The sequence below is a fragment of the Mesoplodon densirostris genome, chromosome 3 (assembly GCF_025265405.1).
Source record: "Mesoplodon densirostris isolate mMesDen1 chromosome 3, mMesDen1 primary haplotype, whole genome shotgun sequence".
Taxonomy (NCBI): domain Eukaryota; kingdom Metazoa; phylum Chordata; class Mammalia; order Artiodactyla; family Ziphiidae; genus Mesoplodon; species Mesoplodon densirostris.
Genome location: NC_082663.1, coordinates 38,702,007 through 38,727,398, shown reverse-complemented (window position 1 = coordinate 38,727,398; position 25,392 = coordinate 38,702,007). Strand labels below are relative to the sequence as shown.

The following is a 25,392-nucleotide window of genomic DNA, read 5'->3' as shown; positions in this document are numbered from 1 at the left end:
GCTGTAGTGTATACAGAAATTGAAATATAATATTGTAAGCATGAAACATATAATGTTACAAACCAATGTTATCTCAATTAAAAAATAATAAATATTAAATAAATGAATGAATAAATAAATATCTCAACAACTGGTCACATGTGAAGCTTATGCCTTCCAGGGTGTATTAATTATAAGAGCTCAACAAACAATCAAATCGGGCCCAAGCAACTACACACATTTATGTTTGCATCAAAAGTAATACTATATACACTATGATGTCCTTTTGTCAGGTAGATAAATCAGGATGGAGCTACATGGATTTGACTATTCGTAATTAGCTTTTGATATTAACCAGTGTCAAAATAGCCAACTTGCTATGCCTCTTCCAATGTTAGATTTTGGAATAGCTCCAGAAAGTGAGATCACTTTTGAACACATAATGTTAAAGGCCAAAAAGGGAGACCGTTTATGAAATTAATTATGTGAGCACTATACAGTAGAGTTAGTATATAAATCTAGCATGAGTATAGTATATTAACGTTGTGAAGTTAGGAATAGAAATGGGGTAGAAGTTAGGCTTAATTCTACGGATTATCCTGTACAATAGGAGTTCAGTAATCACATGGAAGCAAAACAAAAAAATGTGTTTCTAATATATTATGAAAGGCCTTATAACCCCATTAACTTCCTTTATGAAAATAGTGGTTCTGTTTCTCTGGAAAACAATTTAGAAATAACAGGGTTTTATTAAAGGAATTGGTGAATAACTGTTAGAATATGTTATCTTATTTCAGTAAATAATCACTTAAGACCTTACAAAAAGAATCTAACTCCTGATAAAGAAAGTAGAAAATCCATAAAAGTCAGCTATACTGAGAATGGGCCCTAGTTCGCTGTAACATCCCGAACTTCATTCTAAAATCATATAGTTGAATGCCGGTTGCTGCCCATATGTTTATAGTTTACAGATAATTGGCAGACAGTTTCAGATATTGTTTATTTTAGATAATAAGGTTGAAAGGAGATTAGTTTCTTATTTGATCCAGAAGTTTATGTTCTTCAGTTTTACCCTATTTCTCAACTATGTAACACTTACCCAAAAGACATATTGTTCAATATGTCCATTTTGTCAGGAAATGCTTAGATATAAATATAGAATTCTATTACTAAACAAAAACATGAAATCCATGGTGATTTTCTTTCCCTACTTTAGTAGTAAAAAACTTTTTATGGTATTTTACTGTGTTACTTTTAATGAAAAGTTATTGATAAAAATGTTGGTACTATTTTATTTTTAAATTCAGTGACCAAGAAATATCAGAGGAAATAACATCAAAAGGACTTTTCTTTGGGTTTGCTAAATACAAAACCAAATTTAAAAATATGTATAACTGATTGACTTTGCTGTAAACTGAAACTTAATACAACATTGTAAATCAACTATACTCCAATAAAAATTTAAAAAAATAAAAAACAAGACTTGAAAGTCACAAAAAATAAAATAAAGTAAAAATATTTTAAAGGAAATAAAATTCTTAATGCTTTAAAATAAATTGCTACTCATATACCTGTCTGATATCAAAATACGTGATCTGCTGACTTTAAAATCCAGGATCTTAATCTTACTTTAAAAAAAATTCAGGGGACTTCCGGATAAGATGGCGGAAGAGTAAGACGCGGAGATCACCTTCCTCCCCACAGATACACGAGAAATACAGCTACACGTGGAACAACTCCTACAGAACACCTACTGAACGCTGGCAGAAGACCCCAGACCTCCCAAAAGGCAAGAAACTCCCCACATACCTGGGTAGGGCAAAGCGGAGAGATTCCCGCACAGAGGAGCGGTGCCGAGCGGCACTCACCAGCCCGAGAGGCTTGTCTGCTCCCCTGCCGGGGTGGGCGGCGCTGGAACTGAGGCTCGGGCTTCGGTCAGAGCGCAGGGAGAGGACTGGGGCTGGCGGCGAGAACTCAGCCTGAAGGAGGCTAATGTGCCACAGCTAGCCAGGAGGGAATCCGGGAAAACTCTGGAGCTGCCGAAGAGGCAGGAGACTTTTTCTTCCCTCTTGGTTTCCTGGTGCGTTAGGAGAGGGGATTAAGAGCGCCGCGTAAAGGAGCTCCAGAGACGGGCGCGAGTCGCGGCTGAAAGCGCGGAGCCCAGAGACGGGCGTGGGACGCTGGGGCTGCTGCTGCCACCGCCAAGAAGCCTGTGTGCGAGCACAGGTCACTGTCCACACTGCCCTTCCGGGAGCCTGTGCAGCCTGCCACTGCCGGGGTCCCGGGATCCAGGGGCAGCTTCCCTGGAAGAACGCACGGTGCGCCTCGGGCTGGTGCAACGTCACGCCGACCTCTGCCGCTGCAGGCTCGCCCCGCACTCCGTGCCTCTCCCTCCCGCCCGGCCTGAGTGAGCCAGAGTCCCCGAAGATGCTGCTCCTTTAACCCTGTCCTGTCTGAGCGAAGAACAGACGCCCTCCTGCGACCTACACGCAGAGGCGGGGCCAAATCCAAAGCTGAGACCCAGGAGCTGTGAGAACAAAGAAGAGAAAGGGAAACCTCTCCCAGCAGCCTCAGAAGCAGCGGATTAAAGCTCCACAATCAACCTGATGTACCCTGCATCTGTGGAATACATGAATAGACAACAAATCATCCCAAATTGAGGAGCCCGGAGTCAGTGCTGTGCCTCTGAGGTGGGAGAGCCAACTTCAGGACACTGGTCCACAAGAGACCTCCCAGCTCCACACAATATCAAACGGCGAAAATCTTCCAGAGATCTCCATCTCAACACCAGCACCCAGCTTCACTCAACGACCAGCAAGCTATAGTGCTGGACACCCTATGCCAAACAACTAGCAAGACAGGAACACAACGGCACCCATTAGCAGAGAGGTGGCCTAAAATCATAAAAAGTCTGCAGACACCCCAAAACACACCACCAGACATGGACCTGCCCACCAGAAAGACAAGATCCAGCCTCATCCACCAGAACACAGGCAGTAGTCCCCTCCACCAAGAAGCCTACACAACCCACTAAACCAACCTTAGCCACTGGGGACAGACACCAAAAACAACGGGAACTACGAACCTGCAGCCTGCAAAAAGGAGACCCCAAACACAGTAACATAAGCAAAATGAGAAGACAGAAAAACACACAGCAGGAGAAGGAGCAAGATAAAAACCCACCAGACCTAACAAATGAAGAGGTAATAGGCAGTCTACCTGAAAAAGAATTCAGAATAATGATGGTAAAGATGATCCAAAATCTTGGAAATAGAATAGACAAAATGCAAGAAACAGTTAACAAGGACCTAGAAGAACTAAAGATGAATCAAGCATCGATTAAAAACACAATAAATGAAATAAAAAATACTCTAGATGGGATCAATAGCAGAATAACTGAGGCAGAAGAACGGATAAGTGAGGTGGAAGATAAAATAGTGGAAATAACTGCTGCAGAGCAAAATAAAGAAAAAAGAATGAAAAGAACAGAGGACAGTCTCAGAGACCTCTGGGACAACATTAAACGCACCAACATTCGAATTATAGGGGTTCCAGAAGAAGAAGAGAAAAAGAAAGGGACTGAGAAAATATTTGAAGAGATTATAGTTGAAAACTTCCCTAATATGGGAAAGGAAATAGTTAATCAAGTCCAGGAGGCACAGAGAGTCCCATACAGAATAAATCCAAGGAGAAATACACCAAGACACATATTAATCAAACTGTCAAAAATTAAACACAAAGAAATCATATTAAAAGCAGCAAGGCAAAAACAACAAATAACACACAAGGGAATCCCCATCAGGATAACAGCTGATCTCTCAGCAGAAACTCTACAAGCCAGAAGGGAGTGGCAGGACATAATTAAAGTGATGAAGGAGAAAAACCTGCAACCAAGATTACTCTACCCAGCAAGGATCTCATTCAGATTTGATGGAGAAATTAAAACGTTTACAGACAAGCAAAAGCTGAGAGAGTTCAGCACCACCAAACCAGCTTTACAACAAATGCTAAAGGAACTTCTCTAAGCAAGAAACAGAACAGAAGGAAAAGAACTACAATAACGAACCCAAAACAATTAAGAAAATGGGAATAGGAACATACATATCGATAATTACCTTAAATGTAAATGGACTAAATGCTCCCACCAAAAGACACAGACTGGCTGAATGGATACAAAAACAAGACCCATATATATGCTGTCTACAAGAGACCCACTTCAGACCTAGAGACACATACAGACTGAAAGTAAGGGGATGGAAAAAGATATTCCATGCAAATGGAAACCAAAAGAAAGCTGGAGTAGCAATTCTCATATCAGACAAAATAGACTTTAAAATAAAGACTACTAAAAGAGACAAAGAAGGACACTACATAATGATCAAGGGATCAATCCAAGAAGAAGATATAACAATTGTAAATATTTATGCACCCAACATAGGAGCACCTCAATACATAAGGGAAATATTAACAGCCATAAAAGGAGAAATCGACAGTAACACAATCATAGTAGGGGACTTTAACACCCCACTTTCACCAATGGACAGGTCATCCAAAATGAAAATAAATAAGGAAACACAAGCTTTAAATGATACATTAAACAAGATGGACTTAATTGATATTTATAGGACATTCCATCCAAAAACAACAGAATACACATTTTTCTCAAGTGCTCATGGAACATTCTCCAGGATAGATCATATCTTGGGTCACAAATCAAGCCTTGGTAAATTTAAGATAATTGAAATTGTATCAAGTATCTTTTCCGACCATAATGCTATGAGACTAGACATCAATTACAGGAAAAGAGCTGTAAAACATACAAACACATGGAGGCTAAACAATACACTACTTAATAACGAAGTGATCACTGAAGAAATCAAAGAGGAAATTAAAAAATACCTAGAAACAAATGACAATGGAGACACGACGACCCAAAACCTATGGGATGCAGCAAAAGCAGTTCTAAGAGGGAAGTTTATGGCAAGACAATCCCACCTTAAGAAACAGGAAACATCTCGAATAAACAACCTAACCTTGCACCTAAAGCAATTAGAGAAAGAAGAACAAAAACATCCCAAAGTTAGCAGAAGGAAAGAAATCATAAAAATCAGATCAGAAATAAATGAAAAAGAAATGAAGGAAACGATAACAAAGATCAATAAAACTAAAAGCTGGTTCTTTGAGAAGATAAACAAAATTGATAATCCATTAGCCAGACTCATCAAGAAAAAAAGGGAGAAGACTCAAATCAATAGAATTAGAAATGAAAAAGGAGAAGTAACAACTGACACTGCAGAAATACAAAAGATCATGAGAGATTACTATAAGCAACTCTATGCCAATAAAATGGACAACCTGGAAGAAATGGACAAATTCTTAGAAATGCACAACCTGCCAAGACTGAATCAGGAAGAAATAGAAAATATGAACAGACCAATCACAAGCACTGAAATTGAAACTGTGATCAAAAATCTTCCGACAAACAAAAGCCCAGGACCAGATGGCTTCACAGGCGAATTCTATCAAGCATTTAGAGAAGAGCTAACACCTATCCTTCTCAAACTCTTCCAAAATATAGCAGAGGGAGAAACAATCCCAAACTCATTCTACGAGGCCACCATCACCTTGATACCAAAACCAGACAAGGATGTCACAAAGAAAGAAAACTACAGGCCAATATCACTGATGAACATAGATGCAAAAATCCTCAACAAAATACTAGCAAACAGAATCCAACAGCACATTAAAAGGATCATACACCATGATCAAGTGGGGTTTACTCCAGGAATGCAAGGATTCTTCAATATACGCAAATCAATCAACGTGATACACCATATTAACAAACTGAAGGAGGAAAACCATATGATCATCTCAATAGATGCAGAGAAAGCTTTTGACAAAATTCAACACCCATTTATGATAAAAACCCTGCAGAAAGTAGGCATAGAGGGAACTTTCCTCAACATAATAAAGGCCATATATGACAAACCCACAGCCAGCATCGTCCTCAATGGTGAAAAATTGAAACCATTTCCACTAAGATCAGGAACAAGACAAGGTTGCCCACTTTCACCACTCTTATTCAACATAGTTTTGGAAGTTTTAGCCACAGCAATCAGAGAAGAAAAGGAAATAAAAGGAATCCAAATGGGAAAAGAAGAAGTAAAGCTGTCACTGTTCGCAGATGACATGATACTATACATAGAGAATCCTAAAGATGCTACCAGAAAACTACTAGAGCTAATCAATGAATTTGGTAAAGTTGCAGGATACAAAATTAATGCACAGAAATCTCTGGCATTCCTATATACTAATGATGAAAAATCTGAAAGTGAAATCAAGGAAACACTCCCATTTACCATTGCAACAAAAAGAATAAAATATCTAGGAATAAACCTACCTAAGGAGACAAAAGACCTGTATGCAGAAAATTATAAGACACTGATGAAATAAATTAAAGATGATACAAATAGATGGAGAGATGTACCATGTTCTTGGATTGGAAGAATCAACATTGTGAAAATGACTCTACTACCCAAAGCAATCTACAGATTCAATGCAATCCCTATCAAACTACCAATGGCATTTTTCACAGAACTAGAACAAAAAATTTCACAATTTGTATGGAAACACAAAAGACCCCGAATAGCCAAAGCAATCTTGAGAACGAAAAATGGAGCTGGAGGAATCAGGCTCCCTGACTTCAGACTATACTACAAAGCTACAGTAATCAAGACAGTATGGTACTGGCACAAAAACAGAAATATAGATCAATGGAACAGGATAGAAAGCCCAGAGATAAACCCACGGACATATGGTCACCTTATCTTTGATAAAGGAGGCAGGAATGTACAGTGGAGAAAGGACAGTCTCTTCAATAAGTGGTGCTGGGAAAACTGGACAGGGACATGTAAAAGTATGAGATTAGATCACTCCCTAATACCATACACAAAAATAAGCTCAAAATGGATTAAAGACCTAAATGTAAGGCCAGACACTATCAAACTCCTAGCGGAAAACATAGGCAGAACACTCTATGACATAAATCACAGCAAGATCCTTTTTGACCCACCTCCTAGAGAAATGGAAATAAAGACAAAAATAAACACATGAGACCTAATGAAACTTAAAAGCTTTTGCACAGCAAAGGAAACCATAAACAAGACCAAAAGACAACCCTCAGAATGGGAGAAAATATTTGCAAATGAAGCAACTGACAAAGGATTAATCTCCAAAATTTATAAGCAGCTCATGCAGCTCAACAGCAAAAAAAACAAACAACCCAATCCAAAAATGGGCAGAAGACCTAAATAGACATTTCTCCACAGAAGATATGCAGACAGCCAACAAACACATGAAAGGATGCTCAACATCTTTACTCATTAGAGAAATGCAAATCAAAACTACAATGAGATATCATCTCACACCAGTCAGAATGGCCATCATCAAAAAATCTAGAAACAATAAATGCTGGAGAGGGTGTGGAAAAAAGGGAACACTCTTGCACTGCTGGTGGGAATGTGAATTGGTACAGCCACTATGGAGAACGGTATGGAGGTTCCTTAAAAAACTACAAATAGAACTACCATATGACCCAGCAATCCCACTACTGGGCATATACCCTGAGAAAACCATAATTCAAAAAGAGACATGTACCAAAATGTTCATAGCAGCCCTATTTACAATAGCCTGGAGATGGAAACAACCTAAGTGTCCATCATCAGATGAATGGGTAAAGAAGATGTGGCACATATATACAATGGAATACTACTCAGCCATAAAAAGAAATGAAATTGAGCTATTTGTAATGAGGTGGATGGACCTAGAGTCTGTTATACAGAGTGAAGTAAGTCAGAAAGAGAAAGACAAATACTGTATGCTGACACATATATATGGAATTTAAGAAAAAAGAATGTCATCAAGAACATAGGAGTAAGACAGGAATAAAGACACAGACCTACTAGAGCATGGACTTGACGATATGGGGAGGGGGAAGGGTAAGCTGTGACAAAGTGAAAGAGCGGCATGGACATATATACACTACCAAACATAAGGTAGATAGCTAGTGGGAAGCAGCCGCATAGCACAGGGAGATCAGCTCGGTTCTTTGTGACTGCCTGGAGAGCTGGGATAGGGAGGGTGGGAGGGAGACGCAAAAGGGAGGGGATATGGGAACATATGTATATGTATAACTGATTAAATTTGTAAAATTAAAAAAAAAAGAGGCAAAAATAAATAAATAAAAAAATAAAGGTCAAAAAAAAAAAAAAGAAGCTCAAACCAGTAGCAACATTGATTGACTAGAAATTCATCAAATTTCTCTTACTGTGGGAGGGAGGGAGATGCAAGAGGGAAGAGATATGGGGACATATGTCTATGTATAACTGATTCACTTTGTTTTAAAGCAGAAACTAATACACCATTGTAATTATACTCCAATAAAGATGTTTAAAAAAGAAAATTCAGAACAGTGTGTACATTCCCACAAAGAAGGATTTTTTTTTGCTCACTCTAATTACTGTGTCAAAAAGGAAGATTCTTTACAGAAAGAATTAATGGCTAATAGAAATATATCAAAGTGAAAAACATTTAATTAAAGTTAGATTTGCTGGTTTTATAAAAGCAAAACCCAGCTGTGCTGTCATGTTACCTCTACACACTTCAGTATGCATTTCTTAAGAATTATAGAAGTTTCCTTACCAAGATATAAATCATATAAATAAATCAAAGTATTAAATTTGCAGGTTTTTTCCTGTTTCTCAGTTAATTTCTCAATACGTGGTGTCCTCATTACTTCAAAAATAGACCATTCTTTTGGTGAATTATACAAAATATGATCCTAAGTATCTCAAGGTGTCATTTTTTGTGTATTTATACATATTTATTAATTTTATTAACTCAGTAGCCCTTTAACAATTATACATCAGCTCCCAAGTGGGTTTTGTTATTCTAGACTATGTGAAATATAAGCAGAAACCGTATTAGCAATGGAAGAGTGATATAACACATGAGCTACTAAAGAAAGGATTCAGGTTCTGAATGAGAAGTTATAAATATAAAGTTGTATGTAAGTTTCCACTTGTAAAATTCTGATGGAGAATGTTCATTGGTCATAATTTTTTGTGCTTTCTGAAATAATCTAACCTATCATAACGGATGTTGTGAAAATACAAATAAAGTTTCACAGGAAAGGGAAACCTGTAACATACAGATAATACAATGGACATAACAATTTTAATTTTTAAAAAGTGCTGCACGGTTGTTTTTTAACCATTCAGAGAACTTTTATGTCAAAAGCCACTATTCACGTTCAATCTGCACAATAAAAGAAGTAGCTCTGGGCCTCCCTGGTGGCGCAGTGGTTGGGAGTCCGCCTGCTGATGCAGGGGATACGGGTTCGTGCCCCGGTCCAGGAGGATCCCATATGCCGCGGAGCGGCTGGGCCCGTGAGCCATGGCCGCTGAGCCTGCGCGTCCGGAGCCTGTGCTCTGCAACGGGAGGGGCCACAACAGTGAGAGGCCCGCTTACTGCAAAAAAAAAAAAAAAAAAAAAATTAAAAAAAAAAAAAAGAAGTAGCTCTAACTCATATAGCTATAAAGTTAACTGCAGTTAATTGTCAATCTTCCTTTATGTTTTGCAATTAAACTAGTTTTGCTAATGGTTTTCAGTCCCTGGGTTATTTTTTTGGTTCTTCAACAAATCTATTAACAAGGAATGAGAAGCCGAGAAGCGTGTGCCCATCATTTGTCAAATTTGCTAGCTTCTTTTAAAGCACCTTTGCTAAAATGCTTGGAAGGACAGTAAGTGAAAAACTACTGGCAAAACCAATGTTCTTTAAAACATGACTCATTGATTTAATGTATTCATGTCACCTCTGTTCCTCATGGAGACCCCACAGTTGGTTCTAATACTCATAGAGTGCCAGACCTCAATGTAAGGATAAAGACATGCAATCCCTCTTTCTATTTGTAAAAGTTCTTTCTGTATTTTTATTAAATTGATACTTGTGCTATATAATGTCAATGTCTACTGACATTGGTAGTATTCTTGACTTTTAAAAATTTGATTATAAGAATTGATTTTATATTTTGGTCGACAGATTTTCCACATGACATATGATCTCGCCAGCGCTGTGGTGAGAATTTTTAACCTCATCGGCATGATGCTGCTCCTGTGCCACTGGGACGGCTGTCTTCAATTCCTGGTACCACTGCTGCAGGACTTTCCACCAGATTGCTGGGTGTCTCTAAATGAGATGGTTGTAAGTAATTCATATTAGTTTACACTGTGTTTTCTACGTTTTGCCAAAAAGTTCTAAACATTTACATTAGAATGATCTAATTAGCCCCATAAGTGGTGAGAGAAAACTTAATTTTGCTTCTATGGATATAAAATCAGATGTTTCTGTTTCTACAACTAAAGTTTATTTACATGAAATGTTCCAGGGGGATGTATATGTTACAGCCTCTATTTTTAGATATCTTACTCTGTATATATTGAGACGTATTTTATTTCAAAGGTACACATACAAACACACACACATATAGTCATAGTATTGTACAACATTCTTTTAAAAATGCCACTGCTCAGAATAACTTCTTTCTTTCAACATGATTTTAGCATTTACTGTGTTCAAGACATGCAATTCTAGGCATTGTAACATGCAGACAAGTTACATCAGTGTAAATGCAAATGAGATATGTATGACATGCAGTGATATTTCAGATAGTACTTCCTTCTAGTGAAAATATCATGGGAAAGATAGCCTTTAAACTTTACCATAAAAGACATGTAAATATAAAAATGTCTGTGAAATAGAAATTTGATTTACATAGTTAAGTGTACTTATAGTCACATTTAATTTTAAGAGCATTCACTTTGATATACATAGTGCAACACTCACAAAGGAATTGAAACAATTGTGAAATTTTTAAAAATTATTTATTTATTTATTTATTTATTTATTTTTGGCTGTGTTGGGTCTTCGTTTCTGTGCAAGGGCTTTCTCTAGTTGCGGCGAGCGGGGGCCACTCTTCATTGTGGTGCACGGGCCTCTCACTGTCGCGGCCTCTTTTGTTGCAGAGCACAAGCTCCAGACACACAGGCTCAGTAGTTGTGGCTCACGGGCCTAGTTGCTCCGCGGCATGTGGGATCCTCCCAGACCAGGGCTCGAACCCGTGTCCCCTGAATTGGCAGGCAAATTCTCAACCACTGCGCCACCAGGGAAGCTCGTGAATATTTTTAATATATATATTCACAGATATTTGTTCTCTCTTTAAGTTCTCATATTTTCTTCTTGCATTACACTTTAATTACCTTATATTTAACAAAACGTTATTTAAGTTAACTGCACATCAGAATAGCCTTCCCTTATGTTTCACATTTTATAGGTGGTAAATTTTATGAGACTTTCACAGAATTTTAACTTTGGCAAAAATTGAACACCCTCTTCTTTTCTGGACTGTTCTATTGTTAATTTCATAGATTGTTATTGTAAAAATGACATAGACATCTTAAGAATATACATTTTTGTCTCCTAACCAATGAAGCTCAGGCTTTGTGTTTGAAGGCAGGAGGGGTTTATAGCACATGTTGAGAAGAATGTCTTTTTTTCTCTCTTTTGTCTCTTCTTGTCTACGTATTTTTCTCCCTTCCTCCCTCCCTCCTTTCCTCCATTCTTTATTCCTTTCACTCCTTTCTTTGAGGCCCAATATTCACCTGGATCTCTCCTTCATTTCATTCATATCTGCTTAAATGTCACCTCACAGAAGCCTTCCCTAACCACCCTAATATATTACCCAATTGGTTTATATTTTATCTTAAAAGAATTTAGCAACACACACGCACATGGGCATGAACACACACACTTATTTGTTATATATATTTTTCTGTGTTCCCCACACTGGAACATAAGTGCCATTCAGTCAAAGAATTTGTCCAGATTTTGTTCTATACTTTATCTCTGCTGCCTACAATGGTGCCAAACATAAAAATTTGTTGTAACCTAGTCACTTATCATCAAAAGTTTGAGAAATGTTCTATATGGGACTTTCTGTATCTGAAAAACAAACCAAGGAGTTTGATCAACTCACTGTTCAAATCTGTGTAGTCTCATTGATTATAGATCTGTCACTTTTCTTATCACTGAAGAAGCAAACATAAAGACAGTACTAAGATATTTGGGGATGAGGAAAAAACAACGGCTCTTATAAACTCACTGCTGACTGAGTGAATAGTTATAAAAAACACTAACACCACTGCCAAAAGATGAGTCATCATTGGCACCAACTAATATTTAAGTTTGCAAATAATTATTATTTTAAATTTTCTCTATGTATCTTTTTAAAAAATAGCAATTATCATTATTGAAAGAGTAAAGGAATTGTTATTAGGTATCCATAAATGGCATATAATTGTATAATTATAAAATTAGGAAATATACTAGTTAATATGTGTAGTGGTAAACACATTTAATGAAGAAAAATTTTAACGTCTTGCTCATTTTTCTTTAAATGCCTCTATATGTGCCCATTTGTGTCTGTGTTTGTTTTTAATCTTACATAGTCAAACCTTTGCTATATTCTGATGTTGAACAAAATACCTTTCCTGAATTTGCAGTTTGCTTCTTGGGTTTTTTTCTTTTTGTCTGCAGTTTTACTTAGGAAATGGGCTCCTATTTTCTTTCACATTTATTTAATATTATTTCCATGTCTAACTCTAACGTAGAGCGTAGGAAAGAGTTAAGTCTTACATTCAACTATAAGGACCAGAGATTCTTCTATGTTGTGAATATTACTGATATGAAGGAGATAATAACCATAAAAAAGACAAAATTTTTTTTACATCTTTATTGGAGTATAATTGCTTTACAATGGTGTATTAGTTTCTGCTTTATAACAAAGTGAATCAGTTATACAAATACATATGTTCCCATATCTCTTCCCTCTTGCGTCTCCCTCCCTCCCACCCTCCCTGTCCCACCCCTCTAGGTGGAAAAAGACAATTTTTAATCAATAGAGAATCTCAACAGTATCTTTTGACCTTGAAGATACTATTTTCTATCCTAAAGTTGAGTTCTCAAAAAACTTCCATCCATCACAACAAAACAGAGAAAAGTGTATTTACATACAAAGAGGGTTATAAAGGAGAAATGAAAATCCAATATAAGAAAAAAGCACTCTATATTTACATGTCATCCTTACTGTATACAAACCCCAGTGCTTTGAGAAAGGCTATCTTATTTGGTCCTCACAGCAGAAAAATGAGGTATGCACTATTCTCCTCCATTTTGCAGTTCAGAAAACTGAGATTTTTAGAGGTTAAACTAATTGTTCAGTGTCACACATGTAGTAGATTATAGAATCAAGATTAGAATGCATATCTATCTGACTCTATAATTTCTGTTCTAAACTATGTTAGAATACGTTATGTTGCACAGATTATAGAAAACAGTTTAAGAAAATAGTTACAAAAAAAGAAACTTGTAGTCACAGCACACCAATTATAGTAAAAAGTCACTTGAAAATCAACATTTGAGCTCTGACACTAAAAAGTGGCAAGACTGATATGAGACATAGATGTAGAAAAACAAAATCATATTGGGAAGGCCAAAATTGGGAAGCCAGGTCAGGGTGGATGCAGGACATGATTGATGCTAGTCATTTTGAGGTATGGGCTTGACAATTGTGCTTTAACATTTGACCTTGGTACTAAATGATTTAAGATAATCATTAGGTAGAGTGTGCAGCGAATTCCTTATGCCTTCCTTCTTTTCCATATCATGCTCTTAAATGATTTATATTTTAAATACTATTTTGAATCCTCCTTAACCATTTTTGCATTTATATCTATATTTTAATTTTCATATATATATATTTTAAATCTTTCTTAAACACTTTTGCATGTATATCTATACCCTTATCTCTCTATATATTTAAATCCTCCTTAATGATGTTTACATTTGTATTTATATCCTTATCTATATTTATACATTACTAGCTAGTTATCCATATATGCCCTAAGATGAGAAATTCAGAGGCATTGCCATAACTATACTATATCACTAACTGGTAATTTGTTCAATATATTTATTGTTATATTAACTATTTCTAATCTACATTTTATTCCATAGAAGTAAGCTCAATTCTTCTTAGCTAATTCCTTTCCAGTCCTTATAAATTCCACTAAAATAATTGCTTACATGCTGTTTTTTAAAGAGTCAGTCACTCCATTTATATATGACTGATTCATTTTGCTGTGCAGTAGAAGCTAACACAACATTGTAAAGCAACTATACTTCAATAAAAATTAATTAAAAAAAAAGGCAATCACTAACCATGATGGGCTACTTGAATTGAAGAGGTAAGAGATACTGACTTGCAAAATGCAACCTGAATAGGAATTAATCTTGCTCTGCATTTGTAATATTTGTTTTTGTTTCATTCAAGAAATGTTTGAATTATAGATTTCTGTCTGAATGAAAATCTTGGATTTTCCAGATAATTAATGTTTAATAAGATTAATTTTGAAAATCTTGTCATTCCCATGATATTTTGTAACTATGTTTTAGGTGTATCACACACACTAAAATTGTAACAGTTGATAATTAAAAGGATCAGAGGCAATGGGTTTTTGGTTTAAATTATAAAATATTATAAAATACTCATTTGAGAATCTAACTAAGAAAATAAAAAAATACAATGCATCTGAACTTGCATATTAATCTTGACATAATTTAGGGAATGACTTTACAGAATAAAGAAGGATTTGCAGCTAAATAATACATTCCTAGAGCAATGCTTCTCTAATTGAAATCTTCAGGTTTACTGTCAGGGAGTCTACAGGGTTTCTCCCAGCAATCTGGTAAATATATGGATACATGTTGGCAATAGTTCGAAATGTTTCAGTGTAAGCATATTATGAATTTAGTATCAACCTAAATACAGCATCTGGATTTACCTTTGTGGTTGAAGTACATTGTGCCATGAGGTGCTATATAAAATAATTCTGGCATATAGGCTTAATAAATACATGATCCATTTATACCAAATGAAGGCTTAATTACATGATATTAGACGTTGTACAAATTTTTCACCATAGGCAAAATGGAGAAATAGGTTTGAAAACTAAGTCATTCATTACATAGTTCATAACTTGTGTGTTAAACTACATACTCTAGAAAAACTAGTTCTATAATAATCAGCACTATATTTATCTTGTACACAACTATTTGGTTTCAGCAAACAAAACAAAACAAAACAAAATATCATCCATCACAATAAATTTAAATTGAGATGTGTTTATTAATTTATTTTTGTTAATATTTTGTTTGTAAATTTATGTCTGTTTCAACTTTACAAGAGCTATAAGGATAAGAAACTTATATCTAGTTTTATAGTTGTGTTTATTTGAGTAATATCATCCTCAAAATGATTTAAGCCAACTCAAAGATCATTCCTTATAATGTTTTATTTTCTTGTTATTTGAGAGAATCTATGCATTATTTCATCTTGAGAGATGCCATTCTAGAGGGCAAGCAATGTGCCTTATAAGTATCTGAGTACCCCACATGTCCTGTACCAATCTTGCACATTTTACTAAATAAATATTAATTATTTATAACAGAATGGGTAATTAACAGGAGCATTTGAAAATTCTGTGTAAAGCAGTTATTCTATTATGCACTTTAAATGTTGTTCCTTGGATAATTTGTGTTATAATAATTTGTACATCAAATTATTTCTTTAGAGGTATGTAATCACTTGACCAACTTGTGGGCAATATAACGTACTCAAAATTCATGAAATCCAAATCAGTGAGCTTCTCATGCCTTTCATTTCTATATAAATAACAATATTTTTCAGCAAAACGTTAAGATGTATGAACAATATACTAACTAAGACTATCAGAGAAAAAAAGATATAAAATGTCTGGAAGAGTCAAATTAATAAAATCTATGTGGAGAAAATAAGAGATTTGATTGAAAAATCTAGATTACTGTGCAATTTTATTTTCATTTGAGACAATGTGTCAGGGACACTTACTAATAACCAAGAGGCCACACTCTATGCACATTTTCTAGCTCCCTTCCAGTTGGATGGGGCCCTGTGATAGCGATGGTCAGTGGGCTCTGAGTGACAGTGTCATATTTTACCTGTAAGTCTAAGCAGTGAAGAGCTGCTATGCAGTCCTCCAGTTATCTTTTTCCTCTCCAGAGGCATGTCTTTTAATGTGTAAACCACAACACAATATAGATTATCTTGACTCTCCTAGACAGCAGAATAGAGAGGGAAAAAAAACTGGCAGAATTGAATTTATAGAGACACATTCCAGAATTGCGTCTACCACTGCAACCTCTGTGATTTTAGGCAAATCGATTAACTTTACTGTACTTCAGCTAGGAAATGAGGGTATATCATTTACTCTTTCATTTAAGCAATCTTATTGAGTACCTGCTTTGTGCCAGTCATTGTTGTAGGTGCTGAACAAGCAGTAGAGAATGACACAAAGTCCCTACCCTCATAGTGCTTACAGTCTAAAGAGCTTTCATTCATAGTACTTCTTCCTAGGTGCTGAAAACTATACAGAGATTAGATAATTAGATTTTCTAATCTAAAAGAATAGAAAATTATGTAAAAAGTCATTAATATAAATTTGAACTGTGGCCTCTGTAATGTATGCAATGCCCAAAGAGCAAGGAGACAAGTGCTAAGGAAATACTGCCCTCTTTCTGCTTGCCAAGACAGGTACACTTGAAAATGTGGCCATTCTTCCAATTTTTCCCTCCCTAATTTAGCCACCCAGAGAGTGCTTTTTTTTTTTTAACTCACATGACAGTGTGCTAGTGGCAGCCTTATGTGGATTGAGATTAAAGACTATAGGGGGTATAAACTAAGGGGTGTGGAGACACAAAATAAAGAGACTTGTATTTCCATTACTGTCAACTGGTTTTCGATCAGGAACCTTCGACAAAGAGTGGGGATTGAGACTCTTCAGTCACTTTTAGCTCAAAAACTGTAATAGTCAAAATAAACATGTGCTGGGGGGCTAGAGTAAAAAGAGCTGTTTATTGGTTTTAAGTGAATGATTTGGAAAAAAAAAAGGGAATACATATTATTCATATGCAATTCCCCATATACAAGTAGAATACTGAAACTTAGGATGACTATATTATTATCTATTGATATTCTAGCAAATGCATAAAGATAAAATTAAAATAGATTCACTTTTTGTTTTACAAAGACCATAAACTAATTAGATAATGACTGATTGAAATAATACAACTGAGATAATATAATTAAGACATGAAACTAGATATCTCTTAATTAAAAATATATTTCTCCTCTCGAGGTCTAGCAATGTATTTCAGATTTGAATTCTATACATTACAAATTATAGTATTATGTTACTGATTTTTTTTCTAAGTAGAATGTGTTGCCTTAACAGAATGTTTTAAAACCCTAACAAGATGTAATTAATTTGCTGACAACTCACTATGTAGCTTTACTGAGGAAAAAAAGTGCATTCATAGCTCTGATGAGTTATAATAACAAAGTAGGTCAGCAGACTGCTGAGTGCTGTGATTCTCCTTTGCTGTCCTGTTTCTGCCTATTAGGAAAGCCAGCCTGGTGACTCTTCTCTATTAGATAGAAACACAACCTCTTCACAAAAGTGAAACAATTCACATGGTGTCTTCTTCCTTGTCAGACATGTACTCTTTTAGGGGAATCAACATATGGAAATAAATCATAATCTGACATTTTGTTTTCAAATGAAACGTACATTTCAGAAAACCTCTAACGTGAATTATAGTTCCATAACAGAGAAGGATAAAGGATATTACTTAAAGTATGTATTAGCTATGACTATAGTAAGATGCTTCAGTGATAACAAGACCAATCCATAAGTTCTAAAATTAGTTTTCTTATATAGACGAGCTTTAAAATTTTAAGCAACCAATGTCTAGACCAAGCTCCATTCATGACATTACTTTATCTAACAAGTGGCACAAACTAAAATTGGAAAAGAAACAAAATATCTTACAGTTCAATATTTTCTCCAGGAAGATTAATTTACTAGACTTTGCTCTCCATCTCCATATATATATTATATATATAATATATATGAATATTGTGGAGACTTTCACAGATGTAATATAATGGTACATGTAACACATTATCGTGTCTATTCTAAATAAAAGGAAAACACATTCATTCCCATTTTGCAAATGAATAGTCTGACCCAGGGAATTGTTATTAGATTTACATAAAGCCAGAAGCAGACAGTATGGGAACTGATGATGAAATCAATTTTTTCCCCTGAATTAATGCTGAACCTACCATAACATTTTACTTCATGCACCCCAAAGACCTTCCTCCATTATAATTGTCCATTCATGCTTACAGAAAACAACTATAAATTGATTGTACCAGTGGAAGAACTTGGAATATATATGAAAATATTTGAAAAACTCATTGCGTTTTGTATGTGTATGTTCGTTTTTAAGGTTTCTCATTTTACTACTTTCATAAAACTGAAAATCTGACAAAGAAAAGAAATTTTAGCTTCCTATTTATTCTGAATTTCTCATTTGCTTAGGTATCACATGACATGAAGAAAGCCATGTGATAAGTGAGGGATATAAGAAAACAACAGTGGGAACATTTTCTGAATCTTAGCATAAACATTTTCATAGTCCCATTATATACTCCATTATTTCTGAGAAGTAGTTTGTTGTTTTTAAAGATACAATATATTCTGGAAATGAGTAATCCCTATGAAAAATTGAATTTGGCTTGTGAACCTTTATTTTATTTCAGTTATTTTATATATATATTTACAATATGCCAAAGAGCATAGGCAATTTATGAAATAAGATATTAAGAATATGTACTAGAATCATTGGCCGGTCTTCTTTATGCTTTGAGAATATAGAGATGGGTACAGTGTGACAAGAATTTAAATACTCTTCTAGTATTACCAGCCAGGTGCCTCAGAAACATAGCTCTACCTAAGCAAGTATTAATTAGCACCTGATTCTGCTGTACAACCTGCTGACTCATACTCCATGCCTAGAGTTGTGAGCACATTCATCTGTGGACTGTAACCATTTGTTCTAATTGTATAAGCTTGATAATGATGAAAAAAATCACATAGGAATATTGAGAATTCACCACCACCACATCTTTGTAATTTATAAAAAGATATATAACAGTGAACTCCCATATAGTCTCTATACTCCAATAGCATCTTCCAGGGCATATCATAAAGCCAACAAAATTTTTCTCTAAATGTATTCTAATGATAGAAATAAATATTAATTGTAATATCTATTTATAATATCCACCAAAGCAATTGATTTACAAACACAGAGCATTTTGAGCTAGTCTTTGCCTTTGTGGTCAACGTGGTAGTCTAAGATCATGATTCCTGCACATTTGGAAAGGCCTTCCAGTATAAAAAAAAATTCTTTAATTTCAATTGTATTAAAATGAGGACATTATTTAGTTTGACCATTTCAGTTAGGAGTAAACTATGTTTTCGTCCTTTAGGTGATTAAAAAAAATGTATTTGTTTGTTGTAAGGTAAGCTATTGATTCATATATTTTTTAAATATTTAGTTAAATAAAATTATAACATGATTGGGAAAGATACCAATCAGGCAGTACCCATTACTAGCTCTCCACTATTCCCAAACTAAAACTAAAGCATTAATGTTCCATTAAATGATTACATTCTGTCTCACACTTTTGTAATTCTGCTCTCAACTAGGTTATCAATTCTTCAGGAGGAAGAAAAAAACAGAAATTTGGCATAGGCATGTAATCAGTAAATCAAATTAAAGTTTGTATTATTCTATAACAATTATACAAGTCGTTCTCCTGAGGGTAACTTGCCATTTCACTCGTTGATGTTATAATTTGTCTATAAGTTTTCATTATTATTTAACCAGAAGATCAGAACTTTAAAAAAAAATAGCTCTTTAGAAAATGATGAAAAAGATTCCATGTATTAATTTTTATACAATGAAATATATAAACACGGAAACCTTATAAACGATAAGTCTGGACACCATTTATATCTGAAAATTTATGAGGACATGTTCTAATTTCTCCTAATGTATTTCTCTATCATTTAATTTGTATCATAATGCATTGTGTGAACAAATTTAGTGTTCTAAATTTAGTGTTCTAAATGACCACAAAATTTGAAAGAGAAAGGAGAAGATAAACCCGTTATTTTACATAAGAATAAAAACTAAAAGACAGAAGTAGAAGATAGGAACCAAATAGTTAATACAATAAAAATAGATAGCCTCTTTTCTCCTTTAGGTTTTGTTTCCACCATTGAGGTCATCGGCCATTTTCACTAGATGTCTTTGAAGCCAGCTGTTTCTTCCAAAGGAAAAAAAACATATCTTTATCATCACCAGCTATTGTTTAAGATAGCTGGTTTCTTTTGCTGAGCTATAGTCTCATTAAGATCTTTTATTTCTCATCTAATAAGTAACAATATGTTCATGGGTATATTTCTACCAACTTTTAAAAATAATAACCTACGGGCCTCCCTGGTGGCGCAGTGGTTGAGAGTCCGCCTGCCGATGCAGGGGATACGGGTTCGTGCCCCGGTCTGGGAGGATCCCATATGCCGCGGAGCGGCTGGGCCCGTGAGCCATGGCCGCTGGGCATGCGCATCCGGAGCCTGTGCTCCGCAACGGGAGAGGCCACAGCAGTGAGAGGCCCACATACCGCAAAAAAAAAAAAAAAAAAAAAAAAAACAAAACAAAAAAAAACAAAACAAAACAAAAAAATAATAACCTATTACAGTGCAGAGTTATAACTTCTACCAGGTATCTAATATTTAGTATATGTGAGAATTCCCTGGTGGTCCAGTTGTTAGAACTCCCCACTTCCACCGCAGGGGGCATGGGTTTGATCCCTGGTTGGGTAACTAAGATTCCGCGTGCTGCGTGGCCAAAAAAAAAAAAAAAAATTAGTATATGCAGTCAGGTATTATTATTATTTGATTCTTTATGCATCTATCGGTTTTGTGACATTCATTCACAACCATGCTCAGCAAATTGTCTATATTCAGTTATGAATGAAGAGCTGATTAATTACAATGACATAGCTTAACAATGCTTCTTTACCATTTAAAGATACTTTTACATACAATAACCAATGTTATGAACATATTATGACTAAAGGAGACATTCAAAACATCTGGGAAAGTTCATACAGAAAGTTGGTGATAGAACTACATCTAGGACAGAAGTCTGCTTACTTGCACTCGCCCCTGTTTTCCATTAATGCATGAATGAAGCCTTGTTGAAAACTTTGAATGAAGAAATCATACATCCAGATGATTCAGTAAAATAGAAATTCCCTTCCTTTTCATTGCTTTCTTAATATAGAGCTTACCAGACCCTTCTAAAGGAAATAGTTTGAAGGATAGCCATAAGTAAAACACATGGCCTTGGATTTCCAATATTCTAATGTGTAGATAGGGGCATAATGACACAAATTCTATGGTAACTCATCAAATTTGGTGGGCTAAGATACGTGATTGAAATATGGGTTTCTTTAGTAAGAATTTGACCTAATTGGAGCAGACCAAGTAGGTGCCCATTTACAGGAAATCTAGTATGTTAGAGAAGATTGAAATAAAGAGGTATAGAGAAAACATTAATAAAGAGATATTATTTAAAGGACATACAGAAGGTTCTAAGCTCGTTAAATGGGGGAGGGTTTGTGGCACATCATAGCACTGGGAATAGGTATCGGTGATGGAGACTGCACACTTACTCTCCTTAAAACAGAATATTGACAAATTCTTGCCTAATGGACAAAATTATTTCCTAAAGCAAGCAGCAGTGATGAGCGTCTATTTCAAACAAAATTGAAGAATTTGTTAGCTAGTGATAAGTGATAATCAGAAAGGAAGCATTCAAATAATCTTGAGCTAAATATGAGAAATGGTATTATTGTAAACTGGCTAAGCATGGTCAAGCTCTGGAAATAGATTGGTTAGATTCATCTGCTGGTTCTCTTATACTTACCAGCTGTGTGACCTTGGAGGAGAGACTTAGCCTATTTATGCCTTGGTTTTCTCATCTGTAATGTGGGGATGATGATTATATTTACTTAACAGAGTTTGGAGTAAATGAAGGAATTTATATGTGCCAAATATATAGAACAGTTCTTGTTACATTTCTCAGCTCAATACACATAAGTTATTAATAGTTGTAGTTGTGTGTGAACTAGAGTTGATTTTTCTAGTCTATAAATTTGTGCATAACCCTCCCATTAAAAAAATAATGATTTGAGAGCTTGAAGTAGGAGCAGATATACCATATACTTAGAAATTTTAAATGGCATGGAAAGAAATATTTGTAATGCATAAGCCTGGGCAAAAACAAAAAAAAGGAAAAAACAGAATCTGAAAGTAAACCCTTGCTTTTATTTTCCTACCACCTACGGAAATACTAGAGAAAATGGTCTGAACCCATAATGATAGCTGTAAATAACATTTAGAATGAGAGAAACATTAATGACATTAATAAAAGTTGGAGCAAAGACTAGGAAATGGATACCCCCTTCACTTGGGATTCATGGAATGATAATAAATGACAGAATGTGGAATACTTTCAATTTTGTTTAATAATGTCTTTTGTGAAGTGAAATATCAATATTTTAAATTGAGTAGACAGAAATAAACTCTAGGGAAGTTGAACTCCAAGTCAATACTTTGGTACTCCAAATGGGCTGGATTGCACCTTAAAATGGTTATATCTTGGAAGAGAAATGGTGGACTGATTGCATAGGTTCTTTCATAAACCATGAAAATGGACAAAGCACTGATTGTCCATGGTATATGTAAATAATTCATGAATTGACCAAAAGAGAATGAAGAAAGATGCTGCTAATTACAATCTGATGTTTGATGTTAATTCCAAACAAGACTCTGCACTAAATTATAAAATAAATTATTTGTGAGCACTGAGAAAAAGTTGTGTTTATTTAATGAAAGCAAGTCAAAACAGAGCAGGCTTTTTCTCATTTTTATTCTTTTATATATAAGATATGAAAAAAAGAGATTTGTTGAAAACCTTGCTAAGGACATATACAAGTCCACTATTTCCTTTTTAAGATGAACATTAGACTGGTACATGCAGTTTATAGAAGGCTTCCTGCAAGGTTTTTCATGACATCTTATTATGAAATATTTGCACTAACAAAAATAGAATTGGATGGGTTAATAAGTGGCTGAGTGCATGTTTTCTGCTCTCACACACTAAAATGCAGATTAATAGATTGATGTCAATATAGAAGATGTTTAGTGGATGCTTGCAAGATATGACGTCTTTTCAACATATTAATGTGATCTGAGGTGTTTTCAGCATATCAACAATAATTTGGTTGAAGCCACCAAAGATGCAGCCAACACAGAACAAAAAAGAAATGGCTAATATACCATGTTATAGATTCATATTTAAGAAGATATTGTTATATAGGAAAATGAACTGAATCTAATAGAATGGAATTTTTTTAATGTGGCCAAACATAAGGTCTTATAATAGGAATCAAAAAAAAAAAAAAAAAAGGAAAAAGACAAGTACAGGGATCAGACATGGCTCAGTCAAGGATATGAAAAATACATAGGATTTTGGTGACTATAATTTCAATATATGTCAATAATTGAGATACCGTCCATGTTAAATAAATTTAAAAATCCTAACCGTCAATACTTTTAAAAGAAAAAGAATTAATTTGGGGTATCAAATTCTAAGATCTTATAATTCTACAGGTAATTATTTTATTTTAAAAAAGGAAATATTTATTTATTTGGCTGCATTGGGTCTTTGTTCCTGCACGTGGGCTTTCTCTAGTCGCCGTGAGTGGGGGCTACTCTTCATTGCAGTGTGCGGGCTTCTCATTGCGGTGGCTTCTCTTGTGGTGGAGCACGGGCTCTAGGCACGTGGACTTCAGTAGTTGTGGCATGCGGGCTCAGTAGTTGTGGCTCGCAGGCTCTAGACCGCAGGCTCAGTAGTTGTGGAGCATGGGCTTAGTTGCTCCACGGCATGTGGGATCTTCCCAGACCAGGGCTCGAACCTGTGTCCCCTCCATTGGCAGGTGGATTCTTAACCACTTTGTCAGTAGAGAAGCCCCGGCAATTACTTTCTGATCAGAAGATAGCCAATTAATTATCTCTTTCTTTTTTTCCTAATATCTTTATTGGAGTATGATTGCTTTATAATGGTGTGTAAGTTTCTGCTGTATAACAAAGTGAATCAGCTATACATATACATATATCCCCATATATCCTCCCTCTTGCATCTCCCTCTCACCCTCCCTATCCCACCCCTCTAGGTGGTCAGAAAGCCCTGAGCTGATCTCCCTGTGCTATGTGGCTGCTTCCCACTAGCTATCTATTTTACATTTGGTAGTGTCTATATGTCCATGCCACTCTCTCACTTAATCCCAGCTTACCCTTTCCCCTCCCCGTGTCCTTAAGTCCATTCTCTACATCTTCATCTTTATTCCTGTGAAATATAAATCCTCACTGGTTATCTTTTATTCCTGAAATTATGCTTTTAAAACTATTTTTGATCCATTAATAAATTCATTTGTATGTAAGACAAATTAAGGACATTGTGACACATTAATAATTTACTTTGATTTTCAATAACCATTTTTCTCAAATAGCTCACTTTATTTTTTATTGTTTTATTTTTTATTTTAAATTATTTATTTATGGCTGTGTTGGGTCTTCGTTTCCGTGCAAGGGCTTTCTCCAGTCGTGGCAAGTGGGGGCCACTCTTCATCATGGTGCGCGGGCCTCTCACTATTGCAGTCTCTCTTTTTGTGGAGCACAGGCTCCAGAGGCGCAGGCTCAGTAGTTGTGGCTCACGGGCCTAGTTGCTCCACGGCATGTGGGATCCTCCCAGACCAGGTCTCGAACCCATGTCCCCTGCACTGGCAGGCAGATTCCCAACCACTGCGCCACCAGGGAAGCCCAGCTCACTTTATTATTTAACAGAGTATATAGGCATTAAGAAAGCATTAAAGCACACTTACATACTGTAAAAACCTAGGAAGAGTGCAGCTGAGAGAACGGAATTATGCCAAATTGAACAAGAGAGATTTCATTATTTTTACACTTAATCTTTTCAATTATGTAAACAGGAAAAAAAGACTCCTTGTTTGCAATGTGTCTTTCTTTGTAGTACATCACTTACTCTGTAGCTGAATTTAGTTCATAAATTTATATCACTCATTTTGACAGATCACTCTAATGAATTCCTTGATTGAGAAACTTAGAAGTAATGTGGCTCTGCTTCCACAAACCATTAACATATTGTCTCATTTGTTCTATTTTTCTTTATTACTTGTAATAAGAAAAATCTTTAAAATT

General features: G+C 35.4%; 1 protein-coding gene across 1 annotated transcript in view; it reads left to right on the top strand.

Moving 5' to 3' along the window:
- The window catches only part of HCN1 (hyperpolarization activated cyclic nucleotide gated potassium channel 1), a 395,898-nt gene that overhangs the window by 209,386 nt on the left and 161,120 nt on the right, over positions 1-25,392 (top strand). Inside the window, exon 3 of the mRNA XM_060091683.1 lies at positions 10,079-10,240. Coding sequence (XP_059947666.1) covers positions 10,079-10,240 — 162 coding nt within the window. The remainder of the gene's footprint in view (positions 1-10,078; positions 10,241-25,392) is intronic.